The sequence below is a fragment of the Oryctolagus cuniculus genome, chromosome 14 (genome assembly GCF_964237555.1).
Source record: "Oryctolagus cuniculus chromosome 14, mOryCun1.1, whole genome shotgun sequence".
NCBI classification, from domain to species: domain Eukaryota; kingdom Metazoa; phylum Chordata; class Mammalia; order Lagomorpha; family Leporidae; genus Oryctolagus; species Oryctolagus cuniculus.
Genome location: NC_091445.1, coordinates 73762389 through 73778784, shown reverse-complemented (window position 1 = coordinate 73778784; position 16396 = coordinate 73762389). Strand labels below are relative to the sequence as shown.

At 40.0% G+C, this 16396-nt stretch overlaps 1 protein-coding gene across 1 annotated transcript in view; it reads right to left on the bottom strand.

Annotated features, from left to right (window-relative positions):
* Positions 1-9506: 9506 nt before the first annotated feature.
* Positions 9507-16396, bottom strand: part of ITGA1 (integrin subunit alpha 1) — a 176202-nt gene continuing 169312 nt past the window's right edge. Inside the window, exon 29 of the mRNA XM_008262192.4 lies at positions 9507-16250. Coding sequence (XP_008260414.2) covers positions 16206-16250 — 45 coding nt within the window. The 3' untranslated portion in view covers positions 9507-16205. The remainder of the gene's footprint in view (positions 16251-16396) is intronic.

Below are 16396 nucleotides of genomic sequence, written 5' to 3'. Positions count from 1 at the left end.
CAAGTATAAACATATCAATGACTTAAACATTTTTAGTTTCTTTCTACCAACAAATTGAAAACATCTGGTCCAGAGATTTAGGTCACATGAATCAAAAACATATCTTTGATTAACTTAGCATTTTAAATTTATGAGTGATATTTTCTCTATAAGCTAAATAAAACAGGGCTTTTAATAATTTTTCCCATGTAGACATACAATATGTACACATGTATAACATAACATACAAGATAGAACAATAAAGCAGTTTCAGTAATAGTTTCTTAAAATCTTTTTCTTTAAAAAAATTACCATCAATCAATTAGAATTACTTTCTGCTGTTAGTAATCTGAATTAATCTAAGTTGAAACCTGTAGTACATTATTGGCTTTATCTGCTTACAGAACTGTCCCAAAGTATTGAATACAACAGAGGTCATGAAAAAGAGGACCTTTGGAACCTAAAAGAGGGCACATTTAATCACAGAACCAATAATGTTTTAACTTCATGAGCAGTGACTCTGACATACAAAATTGTGCATGACAAAAGACTTTAAATAGCCATGCTTTAAGTTATAAACTCATTAATTAACAAGAAGAGACACTTGCTTACTACATATAGTATTTTTGAAAGTACCTGTAGAATTTTATAAATCATCCCTTTTAGGCTTCTGGGCCTTTCTCTTTAAGATAACCATCATGTCTGGTAACACAAGATCATTAGACTTTTTAACTTTTGGACATTCGTATCAGAAGCATTTTATGTTATCATAACTTAAAATTTAGTACCACTTCACATCTTGACAGTACCTTTAATATACTCCAAATAGCCTTATTAGTTGGTGTCTTTACAAGATGAGAAACATATCCTTTGATATTTCCAGGGGCCCAGCTGGAGATATCAAAGTTCAAATAATTTGAAACTTTGGTTTTTTGAATGCCTGTCAGGGATGCCAAGAAGGCTTAAAATATCTAGTTGAAATAAGATTCCCTTAACATCATGACATAATATAGACCAGATTTGATCACTGATACAAAGTGATTACTCAAATGTTTTAAAATAAACATATAAACAATCCATAGCTCTTAATAAAAAAAATCAGCTGTTTTTAAACAATCAAAAATTAACAGAGACATTAAGAGAACACAATAGACTACTTCAGCAGAACATGAAATCTGTTTGGTCATCCCAAAAATCGTAAATAAAAAATTAGCACATGGAATTATCCCATAACATTGAACAATTTTAACAAAGTCATAACTAAGGAAGAGAAAATAGCTTATTGGAGCTGGCTAGAAAACTGATAGAGTCACCAATTAAACAAAAACTATTAAAATGAGATGTTGCAGTTTTTAAACAGATTATTAAGACTATTTCAAAAATAATTACTAACATATATGCATTGCAAAAACCTCATTGCTTTAACAGAGGATCAGATTCTAGTTCTATGTCAAATAGAATAACAGCTTTGCTTTCCATCTGCTGATTTATTTGATTTGCATTTTGAAATAACCCTTTAGAAATCTCCAAATTGGCCGGCGCCACGGCTCACTAGGCTAATCCTCCGCCTGTGACGCCGGCACCCCGGGTTCTAGTTCCGGTTGGGATGCCAGATTCTGTCCCGGTTGCCCCTCTTCCAGGGCAGCTCTCTGCTGTGGCCCGGGAGTGCAGTGGAGGATGGCCCAAGTCCTTGGGCCCTGCCTCCACATGGGAGACCCCCGCATGGGACACCAGGAGGAAGCTCCTGGCTTCAGATCAGCGCAGCGGGCCAGCCGCAACGTGCCGGCCAAGGTGGCCACTTGAGGGGTGAACCAACAGAAAAAGGAAGACCTTTCTCTCTGTCTCTCTCTCTCTCTCTCACTGTCTAACTCTGCCTGTCAAAAAAAAAAAAATCTCCAAATTAAGACAACAATTTTCTACATAACACACTCACTGAATTTTATTTATTTATTTTTTTTGACAGGCAGAGTGGACAGTGAGAGAGAGAGACAGAGAGAAAGGTCTTCCTTTGCCGTTGGTTCACCCTCCAATGGCCGCCATGGCCGGTGCATCGCGCTGATCAGAAGCCAGGAGCCAGGTGCTTCTCTTGGTCTTCCATGGGGTGTGGGGCCCAAGGACTTGGGCCATCCTCCACTGCACTCCCTGGCCACAGCAGAGGGCTGGCCTGGAAGAGGGGCAACCGGGACAGAATCCGGTGCCCTGACTGGACTAGAACCCTGTGTGCCGGTGCCGCAAGGGGGAGGATTAGCCTAGTGAGCCGTGGCGCTGGCCTACTGAATTTCAATCTTACTTTCAAATTGTGTTGAACTATTTTCATATAGACAATTTATGAAAACATATTAGCAAACCTAAATAGTTTTTCCATAGAATATAAGGTGCTAAGAATACCAAAATTTACATTTAAACATTTATCTCATTTGCTTTACCTAATTTACATTTAGCAATTACACCTAGATAACTGAAATTGCTGATATTATATCATACCTCTATCTGAATTAAGGTCAAAGTTATATTTATATCAAATTCTACTCCTTCTTATAAAACTCTAGTTAGAAATCAGTTAACCAGAATTTGCAAAATCCACCTTAGGGAGGCCATATGTAAGGACAAATTTTTAGGATGAAGAGGCTTCTATCTAGGTTCGGCTGTAGTAAATAAGTAACTTGTCTGCCGGATGACCTTCTCCTGCTCCTTGGGAGCCTGGCCAGTTCCCAGGGAGGAGGATAAAGGAATGTTTCTGATAAACAGGTGGGCATGCTTCGTGTCTCGGCTCTCTGGCCAAGATCTGAGACAGGACGCACTGCTTGCCTAAAATCTTGGCAATGGGCCACCCTTGTCCTTGGGGGCTTTATGAGGGAGCCAGAGCAAGCCTCTGCTGCTGCTGTTCCATCCCGGGGGGACACACAGTCATGCTGGACGTTGAACGTGCCTGTGATGACTACTGATGATGCTTAGTTCTCAGTATGGATCCTTTGCCGGTGCTGTTTGTTGCCCGTGATGATTACTGATGATGTTTGGTTCTCAGTATGGATCCTTTTCCGGTGCTGTGTGAAGATTGCCTAGTGGTAAATTCCCAGGTTGAGTACCTACTCTTAGGTCTTTCTCTCTCTCTCTCTCTCTGCCCTGCTTCTTAAAATTTGCTACTTAAATAAACTACTTGTTTCTTTATACTATAAGGCTTGCAGAGTATTTCTTGGGGATGGAAGTAAAAGTAACTAAGTCTGTGCACAGCGGACAGCTAAGAAATAATTTGCTGTCACACCATAGCAAGCACTGATTACCCATTGCTGTTTCATCAGAAACCTGTTAAACCAAGGTGCAAAACAAGTTTGGCAAATTACAGTGCAATATTTTTCAAAGGCAGTGATCTTCCTAGATTCAAAAGAGAAATTTCTTTAAACCCAGTGTCCAGTTACAGCTGAGCCAATTTCTCATGCACGAGATTATTATTTACCAAAGACATCTTAAATTCTAGTTGAATTTGAGTCTGCTTTTCTTTTTACACCTTAGGCTAGTGATGCCTAGTCAGCAGTCAGCTACTTGGTGACTGCTTCTGAACTAAAAATGCTCAGCAACTGTGAGATGGGTCTCGGTGACTGGGCTAGGGGCCGTTGTGCCAGGGACAAGAAGTCCACACTGAAGATTTTTCACCATTATGCTAGGTTTAATGGGAGAGGGAATCCACCAGAGAAGGTGGGCACCCCTCCAGAGATTCCTAAGGAGAATCCAATAGGAGGCAGAAAAAAGGGCAATGACCTACAAGGAGGCTCCTGTAAGAGTTGGTGAAGAGGCAGGGTAGAGAGAGAAAAACTGGAGGCCCTGCAAAGAGATAATAACCTTATCCCCCAAAACCAAAAGTCAGTACTGGAAGTGTCTAACAGTGGGGCTGTCAGTCAAACCAACCTTAGAGATGAAGAGTCAGGTTGAGAGGTGTCTCAAGAAGTATTCAATAGCATCTGAAATTATTGGGCCTAGATTCTAGCCTAGAAACCCCCTGGTAAAATTACAACATGGGGGCAATGGTCACCTGATTAAAAAACTCTCCTCTGCTGGGTTTAAAAGCCTCAACAACAGTCACAAATGATCACAGGAGAATCTTGGTGGCTCACTAACTAGACCCAAGGACTCTGTGATACTCGGGAAAAGAATTTAATCCATGTCGGAGCACATGCAGGGAAACAGAGGCAAGAGGCCACCTAGGAGACAGTTCTGAGACAGGGAGTCAGAGTAGAGGGGCTGGCACTTTTCACAACTCACTTAAGGCTAACTTCTCCATCCTCTAGCTTGTAAATAGGCCAGGTGGTGGTGCAGAAGATGAGGCATTTTTCTGTAAGCTCAGGGGTCAAAGAGATCTCAATCCCTTAAAAAAAAGAGAGAGAGAGAGCAAGAGAGATCTCAAAGTAGATGGTTTGCCGCCTGGCTGGAATGAGAGGATAAAAACAGAAGCGTCTTCTCTCTCCTGAGTTTGAGATGTCTCTCAAAGCTCCCTTGCTGCCTGTGGCATCCAGACATGCACTGAAGCCCACAGGGAAGGGAGGAAGGTGAGGGTGGGATTAGCATGTGTCACTCATTCTCGCTTGGCCTTGCTCGCCGGCAGCGTAAGGCATATATTTGTCAAAAATAGCACATGCATGGAGTGATCAGTTCCCTTTACCAGTGATGTGCTAGACTGGGCCTCTGCCTTGTCAAACATACACTGCCGCTTTGTTCCTCTACAGAAGGAAAAGTCGTTGTTCTACACTTCTTAACCTTGAGTCTCATCTAATAGGCCTGATTTCGACAATGAGCCTTCATGGAGAGAGCCTTAGCAATGGTGTTTTTAAGCTAGAGTTTGGTGAAAGAGAGACAGTCCTGGTTACTACCTGGATTGGTGACTAGGCAAGTGAAGTCACAAAGAAGCAGAGTGGGGGAATAAGATTCTCCCCAGTAAACCTCCTCTGAGGTATATACTACATAGGAAGGGCCAGACAGAAGTGACCCAAAAGAGGAGACTTAAGAAGGAAGATAGAAGATACCAGAGACATGCTAAGACTTATCTATACAAGTTTGGGCCACGTGGGGACTTAATGGGAGTTTAGATCAAAAAGCCACCTGTCTGCAAACAGGATAACTAAACTTTAACAGACCCGATGAACAAAGTGTCTAGCAAATACTCCCTAATGGGACCAGGAAATCGTGTTTGTAGGAACTGAAGACACCTGATGAGATACAGAAAACATTTAGAGGAACAGAGACAGAGATTTTGTCGAGATCTGGGGTAAAGGAAAAACTCATTGAGGCACGGAGCCCAGAGCCCACGGCCTTGCTCCAGGCTGTGTCCAGTCTCATCGACAAAGTAATCTCCGAGGAAGGAAGAACAGAATGCCGTTTTTGGCAACAGCCTAACTAGCCAAACACCCAGTCCCGCATGTCGGGATCCCCGCAAAAGGAAGCTGAGTGGGACCAGTGAACATTCCCAGAGCTGAGACGAGAAGCCTGAAGAGTGGAGCCTCTGGCTTTACACTCGTGAGGATGCCAAAAGGGCGGGGGACTTGCTCCCTGCAAGAAAATGCGTTTCCCCACCCCACACCATTGTGGCCATCAGGGTCTGGTGCCCGGGTCAAGAGATCTTCTGGAAACACCGGGGTGTAGCCCCAGCCAGAATCCATCAGTTGTCTCAAGGCCTTCTTCCAGTCCCACATGAAGGGCCAATCCACAGCGAAGAGAAGAGGACTTAGGATAGAGTCTCCGCTCCAGGGATTGACCTGGCCTTCATCAGCAAGCCTCGCCCCTGGGTCTTAAGACTGGCAGCCGCACTGATCACTTTCACCTGGCTGACAGGGACCCGGTGTTTTTGAAACTATGAGAGAATTACTATGAAGGAGAGCAAGACTCTCTGAAAAAAGTGACAGCGGTCTGCATGCTCACCAGACCGGTGCGATGATCCGACGCTGGCTGGCGTCAAACTTGAATGGGATCCATGTCACATTGGAGTTGCAATCTGAGTCATGGCACCAAAATGTTATGGGAAAATGGTGGTGGAGAACATTTTAATACCTTGGTTCTTTGACTCACTTGGAAGAATAATTTCCAAACAGACGAGCAGAGAGATTTAAAAAGATTTATTAGAGTCAAAGACCTCCAGCCAGAGCAGCATGGAGAGGGGCTTCCAAGAGAGGGAAAACCTAGATTTAATCTTTACATGTTGAATATATGTATTATCACACTGTACCCCATCATTATGTAGAACCAAAATTAACAAAAATCTATAAAAACAAAATAGCTGAGCAAAATGGAAGCTGAACACTAAATCTATAGATATTTGCTGCTTTTATTAGAAAATTTTATTCAAGCCAAGACTTGCCAGTCATGTACAAACTAAAGCCTAGCACATGATCAAACCACATTAGTCCGTGAAATGCTCACAGCCTGGGTGTCTGTGGCCTATGGTGGTTGCCCTTTGAGTCTTGCCATTAGGGTAGGACCTGGACCATTGCAAGTAGAAGCTGTGCAGGTTAGGGATTCTCCTGCACATCAATGTTGAACTGCAGGTTCAGTGAGGTGACTCCACAGATTAGGCCTTAGTTCAAGTTTCATTTCATTGCTAATAAAACCTTGAGAATCTTGAGGACATTAACGTTGACCTTAGAGAAACTGTAGAATTTCTATATGGTTGGTGGAAGTCCAGGGGCCTCTGTCTCCCGCAAAAGATCAGAATCTTCCCAAGCTTGGAATTGTACTCATCTTAAGGTTGATTTTGTTTGACATTGATGCAGCCACTCCAGTTCTCTTATGGTTACTGTTTGCATGATATATGCTTTTCATATTTTTCCATCAAAAGTGTTTTTCACTTTTAAATATAATTATTGATGGAGACAGAGCTACATTTGTCATATTGTTATTTGTTCTCTATATATCTACTATTTCATTTGTTCCTCTGTTCCTCTTTCACTGTTCTCATTCTGTTAATGCTGGCAATGTAATGTTGCCAAGTGTTTTTTTCCTGGCAAAAATTCACTCCTTTGGATTATTAATAAAACATTCCAATTGGTTTTGCAGGATAATCAGGGCCACATTTGCTGTTACTCTTAGTGAGATTATCTTTCCCATATTTCTCTCACTACTATGTGGTTGAAGAAGTGGGTAAAGAAATAGTTATTAGACATGTGGAGATGGAGGATTCCAGTATGGTATGTATACATAGTGGTTATTGGCATGAAGAGGGACAATGAGTGGGAGTGAGTAATGTTCTTCCTTACTGTCCGATTCAGAACAATGGAAAGTACTTAGTGACTATCAGCCTTTGGCCATTAAAGAAAAACTAAGAAATATATTATTTCATTAAGAAAAGCAGAGAGTCCTGTCGTTCCCCCTCTTCACGGAGGAACGACACAGGACCCTGCGCTGTTCTTTCGTCTGCTCGGCCCTCCCCGGGTTTGCTGCTGGTTCTTCCCGGGTTGGCTACCATCCCTTCCACCTCCGTGGAAGGGCAGTGCCCCCTGCCACTTTCCCCACTTCCGCGGGGGAGCGGCACACCGCCGGCCGGCTCTCTCGGGGGCTGCACAGGTGTTCCTTCAGATAGATGTTCCTGGTGCATGTTGTCTCTCTCCTCCTTTATAGTCCTCTTCCACCAATCCCAACTCTGCTACCCACATGCCAAGTACGCTGCTCTCCTCCAATCAGGAGCAGGATCAGCTCCTGCAGGTCATCACTCAAGTTGGCGAGAGGCAGCTGTGTAGAAGCTGTTTACTCCTCTCCCTGTGCCATATTGTGGGAGAGCAGATGCATAGAATAAGTCTTAATTCCAGTAACTCAGTCTAGTCCGAGTTGCTCCCCACAAGTCCCATATTCTTTGTGATTTCAAGCATGCAATTTTTGGTGCTGTTATGATGACTTCCAAAATTATCTTTTTAGCATTTTCTCAAATTTTCTCCATGTGCATGTTATCTCCCTTTTAAGTGGCTTTTTCCCCCATTTAAAAAGTGGCATTCATTCAAATAATACAAATAAGAGAAGAGAAATCACCTCCAGTCTTCTTAACTAATGAATAGCTCCTGTTGGGTGAATATTCCTCCTGACATTTGCCTATGACTATCACATTAATTTTATAGTCAAAGTACATAAAGTCATCTTGGAGAATAAGGAAGCAAATTCTGTGCCTATGCTCTTGTCTTAAAAATAAATCCTTAAGTATGTCATTTCTTTTCTAGTGAATAGTATACTCAGATTCTTTTTCTTTATTTATTTATGGGGGCTGGCACTGTGGTGTAGGAGGTTAAGCTTCTGCCTGCAGGACTGGCATCCCATATGGGGGCCAGTTTGAGTCCTGGCTACTTCACTTCAGATCCAGCTCCCTGCTAATGGCCTGGGAAAGCAGCGGAAGATGGCCCAAGTCCTTGGGCCCCTGCACTCATGTGGGAGACCTGGAAAATACTCTTGGCTCCTGGCTTCAGCCTGGCCCAGCTCCAGCTGTTGTGGTCATTTGGGAAGTGAACCAGTGGATAGAAGATCTCTCTCTGTCTCTCCCTCTCTCTGTAACTTTGTCTCTCAAATAACTAAATAAATCTTTCAGTAGATGTTTATTTATGTATCTTCCTCTACTTGTCAGGCAGAGTGAGAACAAGAGCAAGAGCGAGAGAGAACACTTTTCCATCTACTGGTTTACTTCCCAAAAACCTGCAACAGTAAGGGATAGGCCAGGTGGAGGTCAGGAGCCTGAAATTCCATCTGAGTCTCCCATGTGGACTACAGGGGGCCCAAGCATTTGACCTATCATTTGCTGCTCCCTTGTGTACATTATCAGGAAGTGGGATTAGAAGTGGAGTAGCCAGAACTCAAATTAGCACTCCAGTATGGGAGTAGCACAATCCCAAGTAGCACAATCCCACGTAGCAGCACAATCTGCTGAGCCACACTGCCTGCCCCTCATTCTCTCAATACCACCACCATATCCTCTTCCCGGAGAAGGCTGAAGGGAAAGGCAAACCGCTTATTTCACAGTAAGAGAGAAAAGACAATACTGGAAGAAGCTCTGCTGGAAATCAGGTAGAAGACCTTACAAAGAGCCTCCTCATCCTCAGCCTTTCTCTTCTGTAAAGGATGAAATGTTTTACAAGGTAAATGAGTGCTATTACTACTAAAACTTCATGTATTCTCTTCTAGCCCTAATGTATTAATTTTATTTCTTTAAGCTAGAGTGAACATAGCAATTTTTTTTTTAATTTAGTGGCACCTTTTTTTTTGTATCTCACACTAGATAACCCAACTTACTATTATCTAATAAATGATTTATTAAAGCATATCATTAGGAGAATGTATATAGTCGTATAGATTCTGTGGTTTTTGTCTCAAGTTTGCACAAGACTAATCACATTGCTATATCTTGTACAGGAAACACCACAGACAGACTTACTTTGCTTTTTTTGTTTTTCTCCTTTTAGAGCATTAAAGTGAAAACCAGCTAAGGAGCTAAAAAAAATAGAGCTTTGGAAGAAGTCATATTAATTTGAGATAAAATGTGGATATTTGAAATCACAGCAGTCACGTTCTTGAGTCATTTTTTTATTTAACATATAAGACAGGAAGTTCATTTGCCTTGACGTAAAATACACAGCTGAAGCACAAGATAAGATAGAATTATACAAAAATACCAAGTCTCTGACCTCAAATCAGCGTACAGGATATGCCACACATTAGGACATTCAAAATGCTCTTTTGCGCTCTCAGCTATTTCTAATTATATCAGCTTAACTGACTTTTACCTGATAACTGATTTCACTTAAAAACTGGATTTAAATTAGGCACATGATAAATTACCGGAGTCAACAAAGGTCATGCTTCTTTGTTCTTGAATGCAATCAAACATTTTCTTTTAAAGAGCTCATCCAATAGTAAAAGACTTATTAGAAATGCATATACCCTTAAGTTATTCATTTTGATGAGTCCATTTTGAGGTAAATAAAAATGAGCAATGCATTATACTTCATGTTAGTCCACGCAGAAAATTTTATTGGAATAACTATGATAGCTGTTTCAGTGTAGTAGTTATTATATGCAATATTTTTCTTTTTTTTAAAAAAAATGGGTACAGTTCTTTACACTGTCAATGAATAATTTTACAGCCTCACAGTAGTAACATACTATTCTCTTTACAGGCTAATGTTCACTAATAGAGAACCCAGAGTGTCTCGTGCATCCTGAGCAAGGCCAAGAGGTGTTTCAGAAATAAAACACTAAATATCTGGATCTTCCGTGTCCAAAGTTTCCAGAACAAAGAAGGTCTGAGATGTTGCTGCTTCACGTGATTGAGTTAAGCCTATAGTGTGTTAAGCTCAGGGAAATCAGCTCTGATTAACCTGCATGTAAGAATATACTTTTGCTCTTACTTAATTAACAATTTCCTGGTGCAAAGTACATGTGCTTGTCTTATAGGAGAGACAGCTGACAGTATTTTGTGGTGTAATGATGTAGATATAAAAGATAGTTTCATTACCTCCCACCCCCATCCCCTGCATTTTTTCTGTAGAAGATGCTTCAGGGGCATGACATAAAGATTGTCACCTGGCACTGGTGGTGTGTCCCCTTTGCTTGGCTACTCCTTCAGTTTTTCCCATGTACTCTCTCAGGGAATGCGATAGGTAATGTCGATAGGGGATTACTCAACAGCACAACTGGCTTTGTTTCTATTGTCATTTGGGAAATGTCCTTTTCTATGCACAGATGAAATTGAAACAAAAGATTAAACACTGAGTTTAGGAACATGGCAGAAAAGCACTTAAAATTCCACACTAGTGTTTTTTTTTTCTTAAATAAGAATGTGATTTGAATTGCATTAAAACCAAATAAAATCATATTTTTAGAGTGTCACTGGTCCCTAGTTTATTATCCTGATTCCTATGATGACATATAAGATTAAAAGATTTCTGAGTCTCTGCTCACCTATAAAGATAACATCTACCATCCAAGGGCCTTCAAGAGACTCAATCATAGATAGCTGAGGAGGCCCCAAATCAAAACAAAACACCCAGAATGGGCATTTACCCTGGCAACTGAGATCCGTGCTGCATATCAATCAGAGTGCCTGGTTCTGATTTCCAGCTCTGGTTTCTCACTCCAGCTTCCTACTAATGTAGACCTTGGGAGTTAGAATGAACCAGCAGATCGACATTCTGACTGTCTATCTAACTCTCTGCTTCTCAAATAAATAAAATGCAAAAAAGCAGACATTTTGCTGTGCAATTGAGGAGAGAAGAAACCAACTAGAAAGTGGAGGGTAGATAGGTCTTGCGAATTGACTGGCTCGTGCTGCCCAGTCCTAACAGTATTGAGATTGTCCAGCCAGTGGCAGTGGAAAAATGAAAGGAGCTTTGTGTACAGTTCTAAATTCATTAGCTACCGGGTAAAGCTTTTGCCATATGTGAAATATGGGGATTACAAACTAAAAGAACTGATCTCAAAGCAAGGAGTCCAGAGTTAGAAGGGAGGCCTCATCCTTGATATTTCTTAGTACTGTTAAAACGTCAGTTCCTGTGTATCTGATGTGAGGGGTGACCTTGGAGCATGAAAACAGTGGTGGATTAGGGGTTCAGTTCAGGCTCTTTATAGCAGCACAAGGATTCAGTCCCAACAGTTAGTAACCTGACTTCCTGGATACTAGATGTTGTAGGGATTAACAGGGCTGGGGTTTGACATCCTGCATATAACATTTTACATTTGGCTCAAGGTTGATGATTAAAGGCTGTAACTTTGAATTTCCAAATTCAAGGTTAAATTTTAATGTAAGATTCAAAAATACTAATTTGCTTACCAAATCAATGTGACTGTCTACATAGTAACATTGGACCATTTGGAAAATGGCAGCATTTAGTCTTATGTGTTCTGAGTTTCTTTTCACTGTTGAGTTTCTATTCCATGGCAGCTTCAGAATTTTTGTACAGGAGGGGTTTAGGGATGGCAGTTTGATTGACAGGAGATGCCCAGAGGACTCACCCTGAAGCCGTGTTTGCACTTCGAAGTCTACTTACAGCTTATAATTAAATTATACATTTTAGTTTTCCTGAAAGCCTCTCTTTTCATTTTTTTTTTTAAAGATTATTTCCATGGGTAAAGGTGGGGCCTATGAAGTACTTGGGGAAAATCATCAAAGGGCCAAATCCCTCCAGCCTCCCCACTGGCACCGTCACTGGGAGTGTTTACACAGCCTGTGAAGGTCTTAAAGATGCTGCATCTCGAAGGTCTGTTTTACTTTGTCCCTGCTCCATTATGCCATGCCAACCTTATAGAGAGCCACTGGGGAACCAAGGAATGCATCCTGTATACATGATCAACTCACTGAAGCTGGTATTTGTAGCAAACAGAGCCTGCATTTTATCAACAGATTTTTTTTTTTTTTCCCATTAGGATTCTTGAAAAGCTGTCTTGGGGAGAAGACTACTTGCGGGGAGTTTGGGAAGTGTTGTAAATAAATGAAGAGTGCATCAGAGACTTTTTCACAATTGATTTGCTGGAAGCCACTTTATTTGGGCAATACTGTGACTTCCGATGGCATGGGAGACAGGGTGTGTGGGCCCGAGGCTTGCCCAGTGTTCTCAGTGTTCTGAAAAGCGAGACAGACAGTTCACAGAGCAGATTACAAGATGCTTGACAAAGACATCACCCCGGGGAAAGCACATTCCAGGGGAGCCGTTGGGGTCACTGTTCACAGTGTGCACACTGTGGCCCTAGAGAGAAAACGGGCAGAGTGTCTCACAGCCTCTACTACCAGCCACCTCTGCTCCATCTCAATGCAACTGTTCTTTAAATTTTTTTTCCTTTTGGTGCAAATATTGCTGTTTTCCAATTAAGCCTACAGTTTTATAGAAAGTGGAAAGGACATTTATATCATGTGAGCATATATATACATTTATAAATAAAATGGCTGCTTAAGTGCCAAAATTTGTAAAAGTATCTCTTTCCGTAAGACTCCTTTCAAACACAGTTAATACAGAGAAAATGTTCAGAGACTCAACTGCCCTCGAATCTAGTGTTCAGAAGAAAAAAGTTTTACAAAGTGGATCACTGCATTTTAAATTGGATCACAGAAGTTAAAGCTATTTACAAAGGATGACCTTTTACTGTGCTGCTTGTGGGGCCTTGAGAAAGTGAAACAGCTTCTTTGTGGTTCCTGAGTAGGTCTGATTTCCACTGTGGGTCACCTTTTGTATTTTCTTGTTTTCAACTCGTTTCTTCTTACGCAAGTTCTTCTCATTTTATTAGTATTAAAGGACGGTTAAAATTTTAGAATTGAAACTGAATAATGGGGAATTATACAGTGTCATGCCTACCTGGCTTGAATAATTAGCATTTCCACATAATTTGGAATATTATAATGCTCTGTGTTTCTGTGTATGTATATAGACTATCTATCTATCTATCTATCCATCCATCCCCAGCATGTGACTTATTTCAGTAATAGCTGAAGCCAGTTCATATTGTTTCTAAGAGCTGACCAATACATTTCTAGGAGTTCTGCAAGCTGGTTAGGGTCATGCTGGTAACTTGAGAATGGCTACAGAGATACTATTTTAACCATGGAAATTGATAAATAATACACACTAGAGATTATTTCCCCCAGAGAGCAAGTCATTAAATAATTTGCCAATATACGAATGTAAAGGGACTGAATACATTGTTCATTTCACAATGCAAGCAATAATCAATTTTTTAAATACTAAAGAACAAGAAATAGTTTGATAATTTAATTTAGCAACAAGCTCATAATAGTCTTAAATATCATCCACTTTCCTTATTAATCATTTAAAAATAAAACAAGCGTCTAACATATCTCTTAATCATTGTATATGTTTTATAACATTTGTGCAGAAGCTAATCTGGGACATCTGTTGACATGTTTTTTAACCAAAACTGCAGTTATGGTTTTTAGGTAGTTGAAGAATTGTAAGCTAAACCTAAACATCAATTAAAATGAAAACTATATGAAAAGTAGATGAATCAACATTTTTTCCTGATGTAGTTTTTGTTTGTTTAGTTTTTGTAAACTCTATTATTTGGTGTTATTGTGTGTGCATATATGAACATACATACAGACCCATAAATCCCTACAAATCATAAACATGAAAATGGGGTCTCTTGTTCATTAAATATTCTACTTGGTAACCAGGAATGACCTATGTTAAAAATGGTGCCAGGTTTATAAATAGCTATTTGGTCCAGCCAGATAGCGACTCCTCTCTTTTCTAAAAAGGTCAACATGCCCTAATTTCTATTTTTCCTCTTTGGCTTAACAAAGTATTTAGTTTGAATCTTCACACTCATGGTTCAGTGACTGCTTTGTGTGGCAGTCACAGATGCCAAGTATGAATTTAAATTTATCTGTTCGATTTACTTCTAAGAATGTGCTGAGAAGGGAGAGGGCTGCTGGGCAGTCTGTGCAGCAGGGTTGTACAACGCGCCGACTCTGAATCAGACAGACCCTGAGTTTTGTTGAAAAACAAAGACACGAGGCGGGAAGAACGATTTCTGAATCTGCGGATGGATGGCAAGAGTGAAGCAAATTCCAAAAGCAGCTATTTGTGAACAAGGACAGGCAGCAGGAGGATACCAGATCTCTAAAAAGATGAACGCTTCTTCTAGCTACGGATAACTTGGCATCCCCCAGGCACATCGACTTGGCCTTCTGGATTCTAGATGTAGGTGTGCAGAGCCAAGAGGTAGCTGACTCTGAGACATCAGAGAATTCCTTGGAAAATAGCCTTAAAAAGTTAAATCAACAGCATTTGATTTCAGTGTTAGTTGGCTGCTTTTTGAGAAAAGCAGATCCTGGGACTTTGTGGATAACTACAGGTTCGGGTACTAGAATGGCAAATCAAGAGGAGAAATGGGAGTTGTTGCAGAAGTATCAGCAAATTTTACAGCAGTAGTTCACCAGTGCAGCTAGCTACTCTACATTCATTCAGTTACTTTCCTAAGAAATGGCACAACCGGGAGCTTATGTTACAGTAGAATCTAATCAACCTCAAGGATTACTTCAAGAACAAAGAAGCACACGCAGAGGTGAGATACTGTTCTCTTGGTGGGATCTTTCAAACCTGAAGTTGTTTTCGGCACATTTCTGGGCTTCTGTATAAATATTGCTCTGCTACACTCAAAGAAGCAGTGACTTCTTGGGAAAATGCAATACTGGAATGGAATATGCCTTTTAATAAAAACAAGAAATGTGTTTGGAAAATTAAATATATCTTTAAAAATGAAAAAAATAAGCATAATCTCACAGCTTGGGGGTTTAAATGAACCTGTACCAAGGAGTTGAGAAGACTCCTATTTTGATTTACATCATGAAACCTCTACCATGCAAAATCTGCTCAGCAAAGATGATTTCAGCATTCAGTAGCAATTGTCTCTGCCGCCACATTCCATTCAGCTATCATTTCAGCATATCCCCCACACAATGTGGCTTTTCATGATAAATCACGAAACTGTGCCACACAAAACTGCTTTAAAGTGGTTTTTCTTTTTCAGTATAAAAGAGTTTTGCATTTAGAGTTCAACATCAAAATAAACATGTTTTATAAAAACTTAATCCATTCAGTATACTTGTTTTTAAATAAGGCGTCTGTCTTGAGTTTCTACCCTAGGTAGAATTTCAGATCGATTGCATTACTTTCTGATCACATTGGAAAATTTTTTTCCAAGTACAGAATCCAACACGAAGATGTTGAATGTATTCTTTGTGATTTAATTCTATTTTTAGTCCATGTGGTAGACAGACTCTACTAGGGGGAACTTTTCTCATTAGAACTGGAAGAAGTGACATCTTTTAGATAATTCCTTGCTTAGCATTACAAATGCTTTCACGCTGGACATGCATATCCATCAGAAATCAAGGGAAAAGCTTAATTTATATTATTTTGAAAGTAGATGTTTCAACGATCTTAAAAATTCTTATCTATTCCTTAAATATTTTAGATGCATAAGTTATTCTTCTTTAAAACACTTTGTAACACTGTTTAAATACTCAGTAAAAATGAATAATTATTTAAAATATTTTTCATCAGTTTATAAAACATATCTTTGGATATCTTTTTGGATCAGCTTGATCTGTCATTTTCCAAGTGATAAGTCCCTGATGGATTATATAGAATTATGTGACCATGTTTTTAATTATGTTTATAAATTTTTTGTCACATATTTAAGGCAAACCTGAGGATAGATCATTGAATAATTGCTATTTTTTTCTCTTGTATAATGTTTCATTTCTCCATTTTCTTCTTTAGTGGTCTTTTGAAGAATCCAATCTGTTGAGAAAGTATAAAACATAATACAGTGAATTATTTTGATTTAGGTAAAAAATGCTTCCTTCTTTGGACAAAAATTTAATTTAAATCTACTGGCAATTCTAGGCATCAAACTAATTAATATGGTTGAGAACTATCTTCTTCAT